Source organism: Macrobrachium nipponense, chromosome 21 (assembly GCF_015104395.2).
Source record: "Macrobrachium nipponense isolate FS-2020 chromosome 21, ASM1510439v2, whole genome shotgun sequence".
In the NCBI taxonomy this organism is placed as follows: Eukaryota; Metazoa; Arthropoda; class Malacostraca; order Decapoda; family Palaemonidae; genus Macrobrachium; species Macrobrachium nipponense.
This window is the reverse complement of record NC_087212.1, coordinates 80,212,425-80,228,438: the sequence shown is the minus strand read 5'-3', so window position 1 is coordinate 80,228,438 and position 16,014 is coordinate 80,212,425. Positions and strand designations below refer to the sequence as shown.

The 16,014-nt window shown below is 39.3% G+C and overlaps 1 protein-coding gene across 2 annotated transcripts in view; it reads right to left on the bottom strand.

Annotated features, from left to right (window-relative positions):
* Positions 1–6,920: 6,920 nt before the first annotated feature.
* Positions 6,921–16,014, bottom strand: part of LOC135198197 (uncharacterized) — a 29,097-nt gene continuing 20,003 nt past the window's right edge. For both annotated transcript variants that reach the window (XM_064225775.1, XM_064225776.1), the window contains one exon: positions 6,921–7,236. In XM_064225775.1, the coding sequence (XP_064081845.1) occupies positions 7,105–7,236 (132 nt within the window). In that variant the 3' untranslated portion in view covers positions 6,921–7,104. The remainder of the gene's footprint in view (positions 7,237–16,014) is intronic.

The following is a 16,014-nucleotide window of genomic DNA, read 5'->3' as shown; positions in this document are numbered from 1 at the left end:
CCAGTCATCTGCAGGACCTTCTCCGCATGTAGTTTTTCAATGTGTTAAGAACCAAAGACAGAATCGTAACCTAAATCAAATAAACACATCAAAAGACAAAATTAAAAACCTTGTGTGCATGTAAGATGGTGAATAAAAAGTCTCCTTCAGAGTTACCAGCCACGTTATTACCCACAGCTACTGCAGTTTTGTACACCGCAAACAACCTTTTCGAACGTGCTTGTTTTTAGACACGGGCAGTCAGTGCAGTTTTATTTCTAGTTGGTTGGCTAAGAAGTTGAATCTACCAATCATTAAACGTGTCTCATTAAATATATCTCCTTTTGGGTCACAAGTAGTTAAAGGGGAATTCGATGTAGTATAATGTAGAGTACATGTGGGTCAAATGGTTATTCATTCGAAGTTGGTAGTCCATGATCGCATAAATACCCCCATCCCATAATATAGGACTAAGTAACATAAAAAGCCACTTGTAAAATAATGGATGTACAATGGCCAACGAAGAGATTAAGGGAGATTTATTAAAGAATAGTAACTTTTTGATTGGGGCAGACTATTTCAATTTGTTTGTGATAGGAACGGAGAAGGTTGATCGGATGAGTGTGTTCATCACTCATAATGCAGTAATGCTATACGGCAGAGTACCTCAATGGGCACTAGAAGGATTGGATATCTCTACCATGCGCACTGTATAAGTGCTGAAGCCGAGATAGATGTTGATGTATGGTGGAAACTAGATACGATTGGAATTGTGCCACCCAGCTAATTCACTACCTCAGAGCATGTCACAAAAACTGAGCAAGTAAGTTTCCCATTCCGTGGGTCCGAATGACCTGGTAACAATTTCCGTAATGCCCTAGCGCATCAGAAAGCATTTGAAAGACAATTAAAAAAAGATCCTAGATACTGCATCAATTACAAAAACGTCATTCAGACCTACTTAGCCACAGGTTCCATTAAAGAAGTTCCTAATCCCCAAGTGGAAGGGCATTCACATTTTTGAGTCAAAAAGCAGAGCCAGACAACTCTATTACAAATAGTATTTAATGCTTCTTTGAAAGTCAAGGGTGAGCTCTCCTTGAATTATTGTCTTTATCCCGGACCTAACCTGGTCAAGATGCTGTATGATTTGCTGAATAAGTTTAGACGCCACCCGCGTGCCATGACATTGGATATTTCCAAAGTCTTTCATCGAGTCTTGCTTCATCCTGACGACACTAAGTACACTCGTTTTCTATGGCAATGGGGGCCAACACCAGCAGCCAAGTATGTGTTCCATGTAGTATTGTTTGGGGTTACAACAAGTCCCTACATCTTACAACAGGTTCTCAGGACTCATCTCCAAGAAAAAGAGAAAGAAACCTTAATTAAATCCTTCTATGTGGATAATTATCTACAAACGTACGAAACCTTGGAGGAGATGAAGAGGGATTATGTTGAAGTGAAGTTCTTATTAGATGAGGGTCACATGCCATTGATGGGGTGGGCCAGTAATAGTGAACGATTTGACCAACAGATAGGAAGCAAGGAACCAAGGAAGTTATCAGTGCTAGGCATGATTTGGGACCGGAAGGATGACTGGTTGAGTCTAACCATGAAAGGGGGCTAGTTGGAATAGGCAGGACACCAAACTCATGAAACTTAAACTGCTGTCATTGCTTCTCTCTAACTTTGATCCTTTAGGGCTTCTGAGTCCCATTTCTGTGTGGGGTAGGATCTTTCTCCAAGAGTTATGAGAAGCAGGGATGGGTTGGGACAATGTTTGTTCATGTGCACACATTGAAGTTTAGAATAGGGATCATGTTGGGAGAATATGAATTGCACATTCAACAGGAATGCACTGTGGAACTTCAGTACATACCCACCAAGCAGAGCCCAGCCAATACCCTGACACGGGGCTCTACCTTGAAATACCTGAGCTAGAATCACCTGTGGTATGAGGGACCTGCCTTTCTACACCGAAAGGGCCTGCCTGAGCAGCCTGAGAGTAAGGATGGATCATCCGTCCAACAACAAGCCTTGGTTTTCTCTGCCCTGAGAAAGATCCGCGAGGAAGGGACTCTGACTCCGCCCGCGGCACTGTGGGATCTAATGGGAAGTAATGTTGATTTTGTTACATTGAAAAGAGTCATGAAATTAGTAATGAAATTCGGACATTCCCAAGCAGATCCGTTTCCCAAGTTAGGGCACATGGAACAATGGCACCACTTTCCTACAGTGTGTGACTGCTTAGAAAATGATGTACGAGTGTCTGTGCACATCTATAATTTCATAGAGCAATTGAAGTTAGTTACGAGAGAGAATTGTCCAGGTAAACTAAGAGTACTAGTTGCCTAGTATAATTAACATCGCTTAGAATGAATTGATGTTGTTGCCTTCAAAGGGGCAGTTAGTGGTTTTGTATCTTAAACACCTCCACACTGCCCACATGCATTATGGTGTAAATGTTCTAATCACCCTATTTCAGCAGGAATGTCGGAGCCAGGGATTGAGGGCCATTGCCAAGCGAGTGGTGGGAGGTGCAGAGCCTGTATTGTAGCCTTCAGGCCTCTTCCCAAATTACTGTTGCCTCCTCCCCTCCTGCCTGAACGAACACTCATACACGCCCCTTCAATAACCTCGGAGTGGATCACACCGACCCCATAAGGATTGAAGGGGGGTAGGATATCTCCTGATCATCACTCATCTAACCAGCCATGCAGTACATTTGTACTTCTGCAATGGGCTGGATGCTTTTTAGAAGGTTCGCTGCCACCCACGGAGCACCATCCACAGTCTACAGCGACAATGATATGTCCCTCCGCGTGGCAAGCAGTTCCTTGAGGGAGGTCTACGAAGAGAACAGGACCCAACTGTTCATACGAAAAAGACGGGGATCAAGTGGCTATTCCAGACTCCCAGGCTTTTCGAGAGATTAGTAGGGGTCGTCAAGCAAACACTTGTAACCACCCTTTGACGAAACGTGTTCTCAGAGGAGCAGATTCGCACCCTCATTAAGAAGACTGAAGCAGTAATCAACAACTGTCCTCGTATGTACGCAGGGAATACAAGGGAGGATGAAGTCCTTAAGCCCTTGCACCTTAAATGAGGAGATGTGATCCATTTACAGTTACCAGTGGTCCCACATAAAGACATGCATCAGACCCTGACCACTAGACAACTGCAACATTAATATTTTTGCCTGACAGAAACCTTCAAACATTTCAAATGATATTGGAGAGAGGGTTATCTGTGGTCACTCCAAGAGGGCCACAACTTTTGAGAAGGTCCACCAGCTGGACTATATATAGGATGTGTTGTGCTGATCAAAGTGAAACAACAAAAGCACAGCCAATGGCCCCTGGGAAGGATCGTCGCAGTATACCCTGATGAGAAAGAGGTAATGAGATAAGTAAAGGTGATCTTTGAGGGTGAGGAACAACTACAAGCAGTAGAACACATTGTCCCACAGGAGACCAACGCTCACAATGAAGAACAAGAAGAAGATGAGAGCCAGGATGAGAATGTTGATGAAGCGATCCAAAATGACTGGAATCAGGCAGAGAATGATGTGGACTGTGTGACTAGACAGACTGACAGACTCAAGATTAGTGAGAGTGAGACAGAAAGTGATGGAGAAGAAGCAAGTCGAACAGTGAATGGTTTAGGAACCAGGCTGAATAGAAAGGCTGCTATTGAACAGCGAAAGAAAATGCCAGAGTGGATGAAAAACAAAGTAGTGTAGTGAATAGCGTAAGCAATTAGGTGAACTGTGAAAGAGTGTAAGTTGAGAAGGGATCTGAAGATGTTAGGGTTAGTGTAGTTATTGTTGTTGCGTCTTACAAGACGAACAAGGGTGGTCCACAGACGTCTTCAACAAGATGAGCAGTGTGTATTACATCAATTATAATTTCCTTATGTCCATATATACCGTGTGTGCTACATGGGTTTGAAGGTCACCCTTAACAAGGCTCCTGAAGGAGCATGATGCAATTGGCTTTCTGTGACTAGATACTATGCATGAGCCTACATGAGTATGAACGAATATGAGTGCCCAAGTGTCAAGAGAATCTCTTGACTGTAGTGAGATGTATTCCTCATCAATGGAGACAGTTTTGCTCGTTCCAAGCATGATAATTGCTATTCACTGATACTGATTCCCTTTCGTAAAACATTCTATGACGAGCCCTGATTTGATTACTATTTTTTACACAGAAATTGAGTATGCATTCAAGTGTATCACATTATTGCATTGATATTGGCCTTGATGTTGCTTGAATTGATTGTATTTCCATATTACATTGCTATTGCCTTTGATATTACTAGAATTGATTGTATTTCCATATTGAATTGCTATTGCTTTTGATATTGCTTGTAATGCATTCATTGACATTAATATTGCATCGAGTGATCACTCAGTAGGAAAATTGTGTTTGTCATCGAGAGCTAGACACATATCGTATCGCTGCTCATGCATCTAGGCCTCAACCCCCAGAGATCATGTATTCTTGCCAAACCAATCTGAAATTCCCACTCCAATTTGAGGCCCATCTTTTTTGGAGGGTACAGGATGTAATGAAAAAATAAGCGCACAATTTTTTCTCAACTTGAGTCTGCCTTGGCGCCAATTTATAGTTCCACATATCTCAGTTGGCGGCAAAAATGCAATGGTTCTCTCTGTTGCTACGTTACATTCTATGATTTATATTGAATCATCTCCACCGAGTCACTGAGAGCATTTCTGGATATTTTGATCAGTTAAAATTTTCCACAATTAAAAGTAATTAAGATAACAGTAAAGAGTTGTAAAATGAGGTTAATGACTAACAGGTCAGTGAGCTACCATCCGAGAGCAGCACACATTGCCCTTCCTGATAGAGACACCATCTGAAGCTGACATGCATGCAATAGCTCCTGTTTCCTGAGCCTATATTACAGCCTCCACCATGAGGTGGTTGTGATTTGGTTCCTTTTTATTCTTCAATCAGTTAGGGATTAGTTCAGTAGTTGTTCAGTGATGATCTCAATCTCAGTATGATATCAAAATTGCCTTAGTTAAATTATTGTTTTTCTGTGTTTTGCTTAGTGACTGCATGGTCACGTGTGTGTAGCTATTGCATATCAGGGTGGAAAAGCCCCCATGTGCCATTCACTTGTTATTTAGTATGTAGCCATGAGTTAGGAATCTATTTTTATAATAAAATTGTAAAACTCAGATGTAACTCATTCCATTGCCTTTGTGTATGGGCTGGAAGCTGACCCCTAAGGTAGGTGTAAGGACAATGCTTTTCCCTATTTTTTATTGTATCCAATCATCAAGTCGCATTGTTCCTTTTACCATTCTATAGAGCATTCTGGTGCCTTTCCACCAATGTATAGCACATGTAATTCCATTATTTGTACACCTTATTATCTTTAAATGTATGTTTGTAAGAACACATAAATCTACTGTCACAGAGTTCGTCTGTGAATAAATCATCAGTACCCAGCTACCTGTCTTAATCTCTGGTTCTCACATAGGTCTATACGCTGTAAATACTATCGCCGAATAATTCGTGACATGTTCGTTGTTGAAATTGCTCTGGTAGAATGTTGTTAATTACTTTCCTATCTCCATGTTGGGTTGTTCTGTTTTGTTGTTGTGTTGATAGAAATGGCAAAAAACTTTTGTATTTCTGATGGTATAATTTTCTCTTCAAATCCATTGTTTGTGAGTGGCTGTTGTATTCTGCCTACCTCTGCATTTGTAGTTATCCACGTGGGGCAGTGAGTGAAGGCCAGACGCACATATAAACTGACTACCTACTGTTTATATTCCTCTGGGCACTTGCCTCTCCCATTAAAACATCCTCTGTCATTAGTCACATGTGTCCATGTCATATTTTCCTGTGCCTGTGTTCACTAATACTTCAAAGAATGGTAGTTTTTGGTCCATGCAAATGTTGTTTATCAGTGTCTGTGCATCTTTTTGTTTTTCATCACCATGAAAATGTCATCACTGTATGTTGTATAGATTTCTGGTTTTTCATACTTACGAATATGGTGTCCTCAAATTGGACATGTATGTGTTTGATATAAGGATGCCTAGGGGGGACCCATTGCGGCACCATCTACTGGGTAAAATAGTTCACTTTTGTGGGAGTAAAACGATCTGTCTTTTGTGCATGCATTAAGCATATTCCTTATAGTCTTTCCTTGGATTTGGGATGTGGTTACTTGCGAGTGATACATGTCATTTAGGGTTATTTTACAGCGATATCTACTGGCACGTTAGTAAACAAACTATCAACACGCTTCCATGGAATTTCTCTTGTTGTATTTTTAGTTCTCAGGATGTCTATGAATTCCAGTGCTGATTTCAGTGTGTATTTAATCGTTACATTATAAGTACAGGGTGATTATGATTATGGCCATCTTCACTTTGTATTCTTGTTTATACATTACCACATACTGTTTTGTTTATAATGATTTCTTTATTGTTTTTAAGGTCCATGGCAGCTTGCTTTAAATACTTTGTTAATATTTCACTCCATTTGTGTCCTCTCAACTTATTAGCCTCTTCTACCAGCTCTTCAATGCATCCATTTTCTTCCGATTCCGGCCTCATCTAGATAAGGACACTGATTACCTTCCCCATCAACCTCTGCATTCTAACAGGCTTGAAGCAAATAAACATCAGAGAATAGACAAAACATGTTAAGTATACTACCCTTCGCCAGTGCCTGAACTAGCACCACATTACGTATATTATAAATAATTCAGTAAATCAAGTGCTTAAAACATTGAGAGACTAAATGAGCTGAAAACGAATGGTGGATTTGTTATATGCAAGATTACTGAGGCATTCTATTAGTGATATGGACAAAAAAACAGATTAGGAGAGGAGGACATCCCAGTGTGGAAGAGAGAAGAATAGGAATAAGTTAAATAAAACAATATACATAAAAGATGTGTTTAATATCTATAATCTTTAGTACTGAAAGAAGATTATATCAAACAAAATCATAGCACATTCCAACTTATCAAACAATATGGCAGTGAATGTTCAGCAGTATAGCCAATCAGGATGATTTTTAGGTCGACACTTTGCAGGACATTGCTTCAGATCACGCCTTCGGAAAGATTTCATAAGTGACTTCTGGCCAATGAAGTATCACCAAACCTCTGTGTTGGGAAAGGTTTGGAGCCCCGAAACGAGCCGCAAGTGTAAGAGTCATGTATGGTACCATTCTCTTTCACCAAATGGTATAAATGTTTCTGAAAATAAAAAATCAATCAAACCTGGGACTGATTCTCAATATATTAATTATTATGATTTTTATTATCAATTAAACAGTTCAACCAAACAACTGAATCACTTTTTGACTCTCACTGGATTTCTTTTTATAATGAAGGTGTGAGAGTGTAGATGTAAGGGAAAGTGCACGTCAGGATACAAAAGATTTATTAATTCATAATTCACTTTAGCCATAAATCTTTGCAGGCCATAAAGTAGTCCCAACCTTTGCCAGGTAGGAAAAGAGAATTAACTCTAGGCCTCTCTGTTTCTTCACAGAGGCAAAACTACAACTATGCAGATATAGACCACATGAGTATTGAATAAGTATGCATAGTTGAATGAATGATACTTTAGTACATAGATTGATACGATATCAATAAGGTGACAATAGCGTCATCTGAAATATTTGCCGAAAACATTATCTTGAAATTTTGTTTTCTCCTGACCTCCTGTTGGCCACATGGTGCTTCTCCGAGGTAAGAGTTGATTCATATGTGGGAAAGCCATGCACGTACAATGCTTCCCTTCCCCAACCCCAGAAAAAACCCACAACTGTAGGCTGGTATCCAGTATATAGGCTGGTTTCAACAGGTTGATTGAAACAATGTTGTTCTTCAATCAACCAGCGCTTGGAACATTTTCGATCACCACTGAAGAATTCTTTGTGGGCCAGATTATACTAGGGTGAGGAGGGTTTGTGTGTGTCAACCCAGATGAATGGGTAGTTTACATTCATTAACCCTCCGGGGACAAACACTTTTCTGTCTGATTGGTACATTGTTCTTGCTAGTAACAGTTTTTCTATCACCTTTCTCATTTCAGATGTCATTATCGGGCTTTTGTTTTCTAGGGAGGCATCTGCTGGTAATGTCAATTCTTCGTCATACAGAACTTCAGTCAGGGATACGTTGAACACTTCATGTGGTGGTCTCAATCCCAGCAGGGTAAATGGTAGTTCTTTTCTCGAACTGCCTCCCTGACATCTGGCAGTTAGAGAAGCTTTTAATAATCTGTGCGGCCTCTCCATGATTCTGTTTTCTTCGGAGTTGTAGGTGGCAATATGCATTATTTTGGTTCTAACCCTCTGTCACTGGTAATGTATGATCTTGGGAACGTTGTGCCTACTGACCCAGTCAATAAGGGCTTTAACTCAGCTTTATCCTGTTTGTTGTCGAATTGGGATTGCTTCTGCCCATCTTGCATTTCTATCTACCATTGACAGTTGTCGTTGTTGATGCTCTGACTACACATTTGCTGATTTCGTGAAAGCATGCACCAGGGGTTGGTACTTCGTCTGGACCACGAATTCTCGTCCCTGAAGCATGAATTTCCCTGTTGAATGTCCAGGATCTCTGCTCTGTGGTTGTTAGCTTCGTGCTGTAGAAAGCTAATGGGTGGTGACCATTATCAGTATCCTGCTCAAGGACAGTGCTCATCGCTATATTGCTTGCATTGCTTGTCATTGTTTGTTATATAGAGAAATATTAGTATTGTTGCATTTGATATTGCTTCTTTTGCTAATTTAAATACATCACCTTGTTCATTTCCCCAATTTAAATTTTTTTATCCTTTCAAACACTGATAGATGGGCTCATAATTTTAGCTATACAGTGGGCCTCCAAATTGGCATTCTCCAGATTTGCAGACTCACGGATTTGCGGATTTCTCTCTGGACCACATCTACCCATTATTCGTGGAAAATTTGCCTATTCGTGGTATTTTTCTATGAGAAATATCCAGAAATTCATGGATTTATTATCAATTTCATCATAAAATGCACTTTTTTCTTGAGTTTCACCTACCAAAATAGGCCGTTTTCAGCTTTTTTATAGGGGTTCCAACTATTCGTGGATTCTAAACATTCCCGGGGGTCTGGTACGCATCCCCCGTGAATGCAGGGGGATCACTGTATTTGGGATGAATCAGTAATAATAATTTATAAGTCCTAAGAATTCTTGTACTGATTTCACCGTTGTTGGTTTGGGTGGTGTTTTATGCCATCTTGGCTCACTTTGTGTCCTAAAAAGTTCACTGTTTTTTCTCCCCACTCGCACAATCAGCCCATTTTCTTCTGGTCTTTTCAGCACTTCTCTCACATGCTTAAGATGCTGTTTTAGGCTCGGGCTGGATATTAGTATATCATCCACATATATTACACAGAATGGAAGGTCCCCAAATATCTTTTCCATTAGTCTTTGGAATGTTTCCTCCAAGTTGCAGAGGCTGAAGCAGTTGTAATTAAATGTGCAAGTCTGAACAGAGTGATTATTATTGTTTTTCTATGTCTCCTTTTGCTATCGGCACATGAAAGTATCCTTTCAGCAGATAGATTTTGGTGAATATTCTTGCTCTACTCACTTCATTTGTTATGTCTATGTTTGGTAGTGGTTGTCTGTAAATCTTTGTCTTGACATTCACTTTTTGGTAATTTCCTCAGGGGCGCCATGTTTCGTTTGTATTTGGCATCATGTGTAGGTGTGACGCCGATGGGCCAGAGGCTTTCTGGCACTTTCTAGCTTCTTCCATTTCTTTGTAGACTTTTTTCATGTAGGTTAGCTTCCCTGAAGCCATTATTCTAAATTTTTAGTGGATTGGGGCACCTTCTTTTTGAATGTTTCATTCTGTGCTTCACTGGTTTCATAAGGTCATGTTTAAAGTCATCCTTAAATACATCTTTGTATTTGTGTAGCAATTCTCTTATTTCTCCTGATGGGACATTTAGTGCAATGGGCCATATTTTCTGCTTCTTCTTGTCTGCTGCTATTGTGGTTGTACATCTGCTTGGCTGTTGAGGAGATGAATTCTTTGTGATTCTCATGACTAGAAGCTTAAGCACAGTTAGGATATTTGCCCTTAATAATGCCATTGTCATGTCAGCCGTAATGAAGGACCTGCCGTAGTCTTGTGTGTCGAATTTGACATTCATCTACCAACTTCTGCACATCGTTAGTGGTGCTTCGATGGTTGTCGACGCCTGTTGGTTGGGGGGTTGGCTGCAGTTTATCCATTCTCCTGGTCATGCTGGGATGAATGACCTGCAGGCTGTCAGTATCAACCAAAAATTCCATGTCGGATATTTCATCTTTTATGACAGAGCATGTCTCCGTTTATCTCTCATACCTGGAAGAAAGACCACAAGGCAACCTATCTGGTCACCCCAACCCCCCACATTCGTATTAGATGGTCACATGTGCAACACTACTGTGTGTTTTTGAGAATATGCAGCCTTTGTAGCACTTTTTCACTTTTCCCAAAATCTCCAGTTCCTCTGTAATTGGTTTCCCTTATATTCTTGTCTGGGAAAATGCTTATTGTAAATAGGGCATGGATGGTTCATCTTCATTGCTGTCTCCTTCGCTGTCAGGTGACTGCTCTGTGCGACATGCTGCTGATGCTGGCTGTGAGGGGTCTGTGTGCCATATGCACCTCGTCCACTATGACTAAAAATTCTTCTATGGGCATGGTGGAGGCATTTAGCATCACAGTTACTGTCTGGATGGGTAATTTGGTGAGGAGTACTTCCTTCACCAAGTCCAAGGATGACTCAGCTTCTCCACTTCTGACTGGTTGGGTGATGAGTTGCCATAGCCGCTTATACACCTGCAACGGCCTCTCGTCACCTATCAGTGTCCCCACTTGGTTCAGGAACTTTTTTCTATCTCTGGGCTAGCAGCATGCTGAGGGATGACTTCGATTCATCCTTCAGGATGTTGTAAGTTACTGGAGTGTTCTAGTTCCTCAAGCCATGCTGCTATCTGCTCAAACACATTGTCCAGCAGGAATTCGAGGAAGGATGTTGTAAGTTACTGGAGTGTCTAGTTCCTCAAGCCATGCTGCTATCTGCTCAAACACATTGTCCAGCAGGAATTCGAGGATGGCAGCTGTTTTCTGCGTCGATGAACATTGTCTCCATCCTAAAAAACAATTTTTCTAGGTGGTAGGCCATGGAGGGCGGCAATTGGATGAAGGCAGTGGCGAGGTTCTCACTGATGGCATGGGGTCGCTTGCATGGTCTGCCATCTCCAATGTCACCAGTGTGAGAGTGAGATGTAAGCAAAAGTGCAGGTGCGGATACAACTAATTTATTTATCCAAAATTCACAAAAGTCATAAACCCATATGGGCCATAAGTAGGAAAAAGGGATTAACTCTGGGCCTCTCTGTTTCTTCACAGAGGCAAAAATACAACTATATAGATGTAGAACACATGAGTTTCGAATAGGTATACATAGTTGAATGGACGACATTTTGATAACTAGACTAGTGCAATATCAATTACGTGACGAAAACCTCGTCGGAAATATTCGCCAAAAACATCGTCTTGAGATTCTGTGTTTTTCTTGACCTTGTGTTGACTGTATGGTGCTTTCTCCAATGTGAAAGTTGATTCATCTGCAGGAGAGCCATGTGGATGAACACGCGTGCTTACAGAGGAATTGGCTACACTGGGTCAGAAAACTCACACTGCAGACAATATAACAGAAAAAAAATAGAAACGGATTCATTCTAATCAGAGCACAAGAGATGAACGTAGCAAGCTAATCTTGTCTTACCCTAACCCACATGGGTCATTGAAATTTATAAATCTTCCACAAAGAAAAAAAAATTAAATAAAAGTTTTGGTGTTACTGCATTATGCAACAACTTACATAAAAAAACTGTAATATCTTCTTCATTCACTGTACTCAGCACAACTGAAAGATCTGAACATGGTAAAAAAAATGAAGATATGAAACCGAAGGAAATCCATATAAACATGGGTATGTACTACAATGTGAGACTCCATCCTAATAATTCAATGTTAAGATGTGATTTGCCCAATTCTCCTAGTCGCAATGTATAAAGACATCAACTTCTGACAAATGCTTGGATCATTGGGTGTTATTTATCACATAGTATTGGAAACTTAGCGTTTGACCATCTGAAAGATAGACGAGGCCAATGGCATTCAGTGTTGCATCAGTGCACATTTTTTCATTGTCAGTTTAGAAATAAAAGAGCAATCTTCATAATGAGCATTGCGAATGTTTACACAAGAACAGAACCTAACCAGTTTAGAAACTTCTAGTACATTTTTCCCTAATTTCTGGAGTGTTACAGACAACTTCTGCAGATTAGTGGCCAGATAACAATGTTGAGTCGTAATCAAAAGCTAACAGCAAGTAATAATAACAATATGATTCTACAACCACCTCCTCCCAAGTCCCAGAAAGAGGACGTTTTCACAAACCATTAAAGTTAATAATTTCACAACATGATGCTCTGACAGACAGTAAAAATCTAATCAATGGAATCCTGACCGCAGGTGTTCTGTTGCTATTATCCACACTGAAGAGGCCAATGATGACTTGATTGTTGGCTAAGACCCTTTGCTCAATAAAGTTGGCCCCTGTATAATTATATGAAAATCTGAATATTTTTGGAGGAATAATGTTAATCACACTTCGGAAGAGTGTTGTATATATTATGTAAACTGCACATATCGACGCTCTGCTGTTGTACTAATGCATTGTGGGTTATTGTGGATCTGAGCATGACCGGGAGAGAGATATCCACACTTTGGCTGGCCAGATGTAGCTAGACGACTTCCATTAAACCAGCTTTAAGTAGCTGTATATATCATTCATTCCTCATCTTGGCAATGAGGCAACAAGTAAAAAGGACCCGATGGAAGAGGAAAACAGTATGGTAGCATTGTTTTGAAGATTTGCTCATCTGGACAATTGCTGAGAGGACGGCTTCAACAAATGGAGGATGCCTTGGCATCACAACAAATGAATGGTTTGCATTGGCTAATGCTTTGTGATTTGATTATATAGAGGTGTATTGTAGTTACATAGCCTATTAGGATACAGTATGCTTAAGCAACTGTGGTTTTGCTTGTGGTTTTACTTGTCTTTAGAGTTGTCATGTGGCCTACATCAGGTTATGATAGCAACATGTGTAAAAGCTACTGTGGTTTTGATTGTTCATGTAGCCTACATTTGGTTATGTTGTTTTTCTTATGAAGGTTTTGTCACATTAAGGTATTAGGCCTAGTGGCTTACAGACTGTATTACTGGCACATGGCCTACAGATTGGTTTAGTGAATATTTTAGACTTAGTGACTTACAGATTGTATTACTGGCACGTAGCCTACAGATTGGTTTAGTGAATATTTACCTTGTGCTTTATATGTAAATAATAAGCTGGTGACATTGAAGTTAGTGGATATGGCTACTCCACAAGTTAAAAGTAATGGTTTTAACCCCTCCAAAATTACTTATGAATTGTGGTTGAGTTTACTGGAAGCAAATTTTGATTATATATCTATAACTGACAGTGTTAAAAAGAATGTTTTTTTGGTGTCTCTAGGTACTGAAGTGTTTGCACCAGATTTGCCACAGGAAAAATTGTTAGGTTTGCTTAAAGCACATTATGATGGTAAACCTAGCTACCACAGAAGTTTACTTGCTCTCCACCAAGGAAGAAAAAAAGGTGGAGAGTTTGAAAGATTTGTATGCTGACCTGAAATCTTTGGGAAAAGGCTGTGAGTTTCAAGTTTGGTCAACGGTTTGATGCTCGATTTAGAAACCAGTTGTTTATGGCTTTAGAGCATGAAGTTTATTTTACAAATTAGCTTGCTAAAATTTATATTTAAAGTCCATGATCTCTACTCAAATTTTTGAAAGGGTTTTTAATTTAGAGATAGCTTTTGTTAATGAAAAGTCACTCCCTGTACAACAGGTGAAGTCATTTTTTAAGAAATCTGTTCCTTGTAAATACTGTGAATACCCTCATGATTGTGTGAAATGTCGTTTTAAAGATAAGGGCACTTGCAAGTTTGTACAGCTGTTGTAAGTAGTAGTAAAAATGATGTACAGAAAAGTGGTTATAAATCTGAAGTACATAAAAAGAGGAAAAGTGTTAAAGCAATCGATGATGTAACTGTTCTGAGTGACAGGGAAGATAAACTTTTTTCAGTCACCACTGTTCATGCTGTAAAGGATGTAATTAAGGTGACAATTAGGGACCATATTGTTCCTTTTGAGGTTGATTCTGTACTGCAGTGAAGATTGGGCTCACACTTTAGGTTTACCTACTGAAGATTGTAAGAAACATTTAAAGGCATTTAGTAATGTTAACATATGTTTTAAGCAAAGTTTCTGTAAATGTTACTTATAATGATCATAATGTCGGTCAGATTTTTTGTGAAGTGGAAAATAATGATTCAAATTTAAGCGGTGAAGATCTGATGGGTAAGATTGGTATGTACTTGATAGGCATAGATAATTCATCTAAAGTAAATAAGATTGACAGAAATGTTTAGGATTTGTTTGATAAATATGAGGTTGGCCCTAAGAAACTAATTGTTGGTTTGGTTGCTAAGATTCATGTGAAAGGTGTTTCAGTACCTGATTTAAAAAAGAACACAAAACTGTTCTATTTCATTATACGACTATGGTTGTAGATGCTTTGCAGACTTGGGTTAATGATGATATAATTCAATCTGTCAGTTCAGCTGAATGGACAGCTCCTATTGTTACTGTTATGAAATCTGATACCTCTGTGCGCATTTGTGATGATTTCAAGGAGTTGAATCAATGTATAGATTGTGATCAGTATCCATTACCAAAGACTGACGAATTATTAATAGAGATTGGTAAAGGAAAAATATTTCCCACTTTGGATTTGAAAAATGCTTACTTACAAATACCGGTGGATGAAGAGAGACAGAAATACTTAGTAATTAATACCTATAAGGGGTTGTTTAAGTTTAAAAGGTTACCTTTTGATCTTTCTTCTTCCCCTGATATTTTTCAAAGGTTTATTAATTGTTTGTTATCAAATGTTGATGGTGTTGGTGTCCATTTAGATGACATAATTATCAGTGGAGAAACTGAAGGGGAGCGTGATTTTAGATTTAATAACGGTTTAGATATTTTGCAAGAGCATAATATTTAGATTAATAAGAGAAAATGTTGTTAAGGTATCTTTATTAGAATATTTGGGTTATATTTCTGAAGGTGTTAGTCCTACTATCAAAAAGGTCCAAGCTATAATAGATGTTCCATCTCCCACTTCTATTGCAGAAGTTCAGTGTTTTCTTGGTATAGTTACTTATTACTGTAAGTTTGCTCATAATTTTTCTATTAAGTGTGCTCCCTTGTATGATCTGTTAAAAAAAATACAAAATCCAAATGGAGTAAACTTCCAAACTGCTTTTGAAACTGTGAAGAAAAATTTGGCTGAAAGTCCATTGTTATGCAATTATGAAGGAGAAAGTTCATTGATTTTAGAAGTTGATGCTTCTCCCATGGGAGTTGGTGGTGTTTTGCTACAGAAAGTTGATGGAAAAGAGGTTCCTGTATATTTTGGGAGTAAAATACTTTCATCCGCTGAACGGATCTAGATCGAGGAGGTCTTGCATTAGTTTTTGTTTTAAACAGATTTAGATATTTCTTACTTGGTAGAAAGTTTGAAGCTAGGGCTAACCACACACCATTACTTGACTTATTGGGTAAAGGACGTCAGATCCCATACCAAGCCAATGCATGTACCCAGCACTGGGCTTTGCTGTTATCTCAGTATGCTTTCGACCTTGTCTATAAGGCAGGCAGAGAGAATGTAGTTGCCGATGCCTTTAATGGATTACCTATTAAGGATGATACTGAGTTTCATACACCTGCAGACTACATTGAGCAGTTTGAAGCAGTAGATTTTGACAATATTTCTTTTTAAGAATACAGAAATGTACTGGAAAGGATGAAGTTTTAA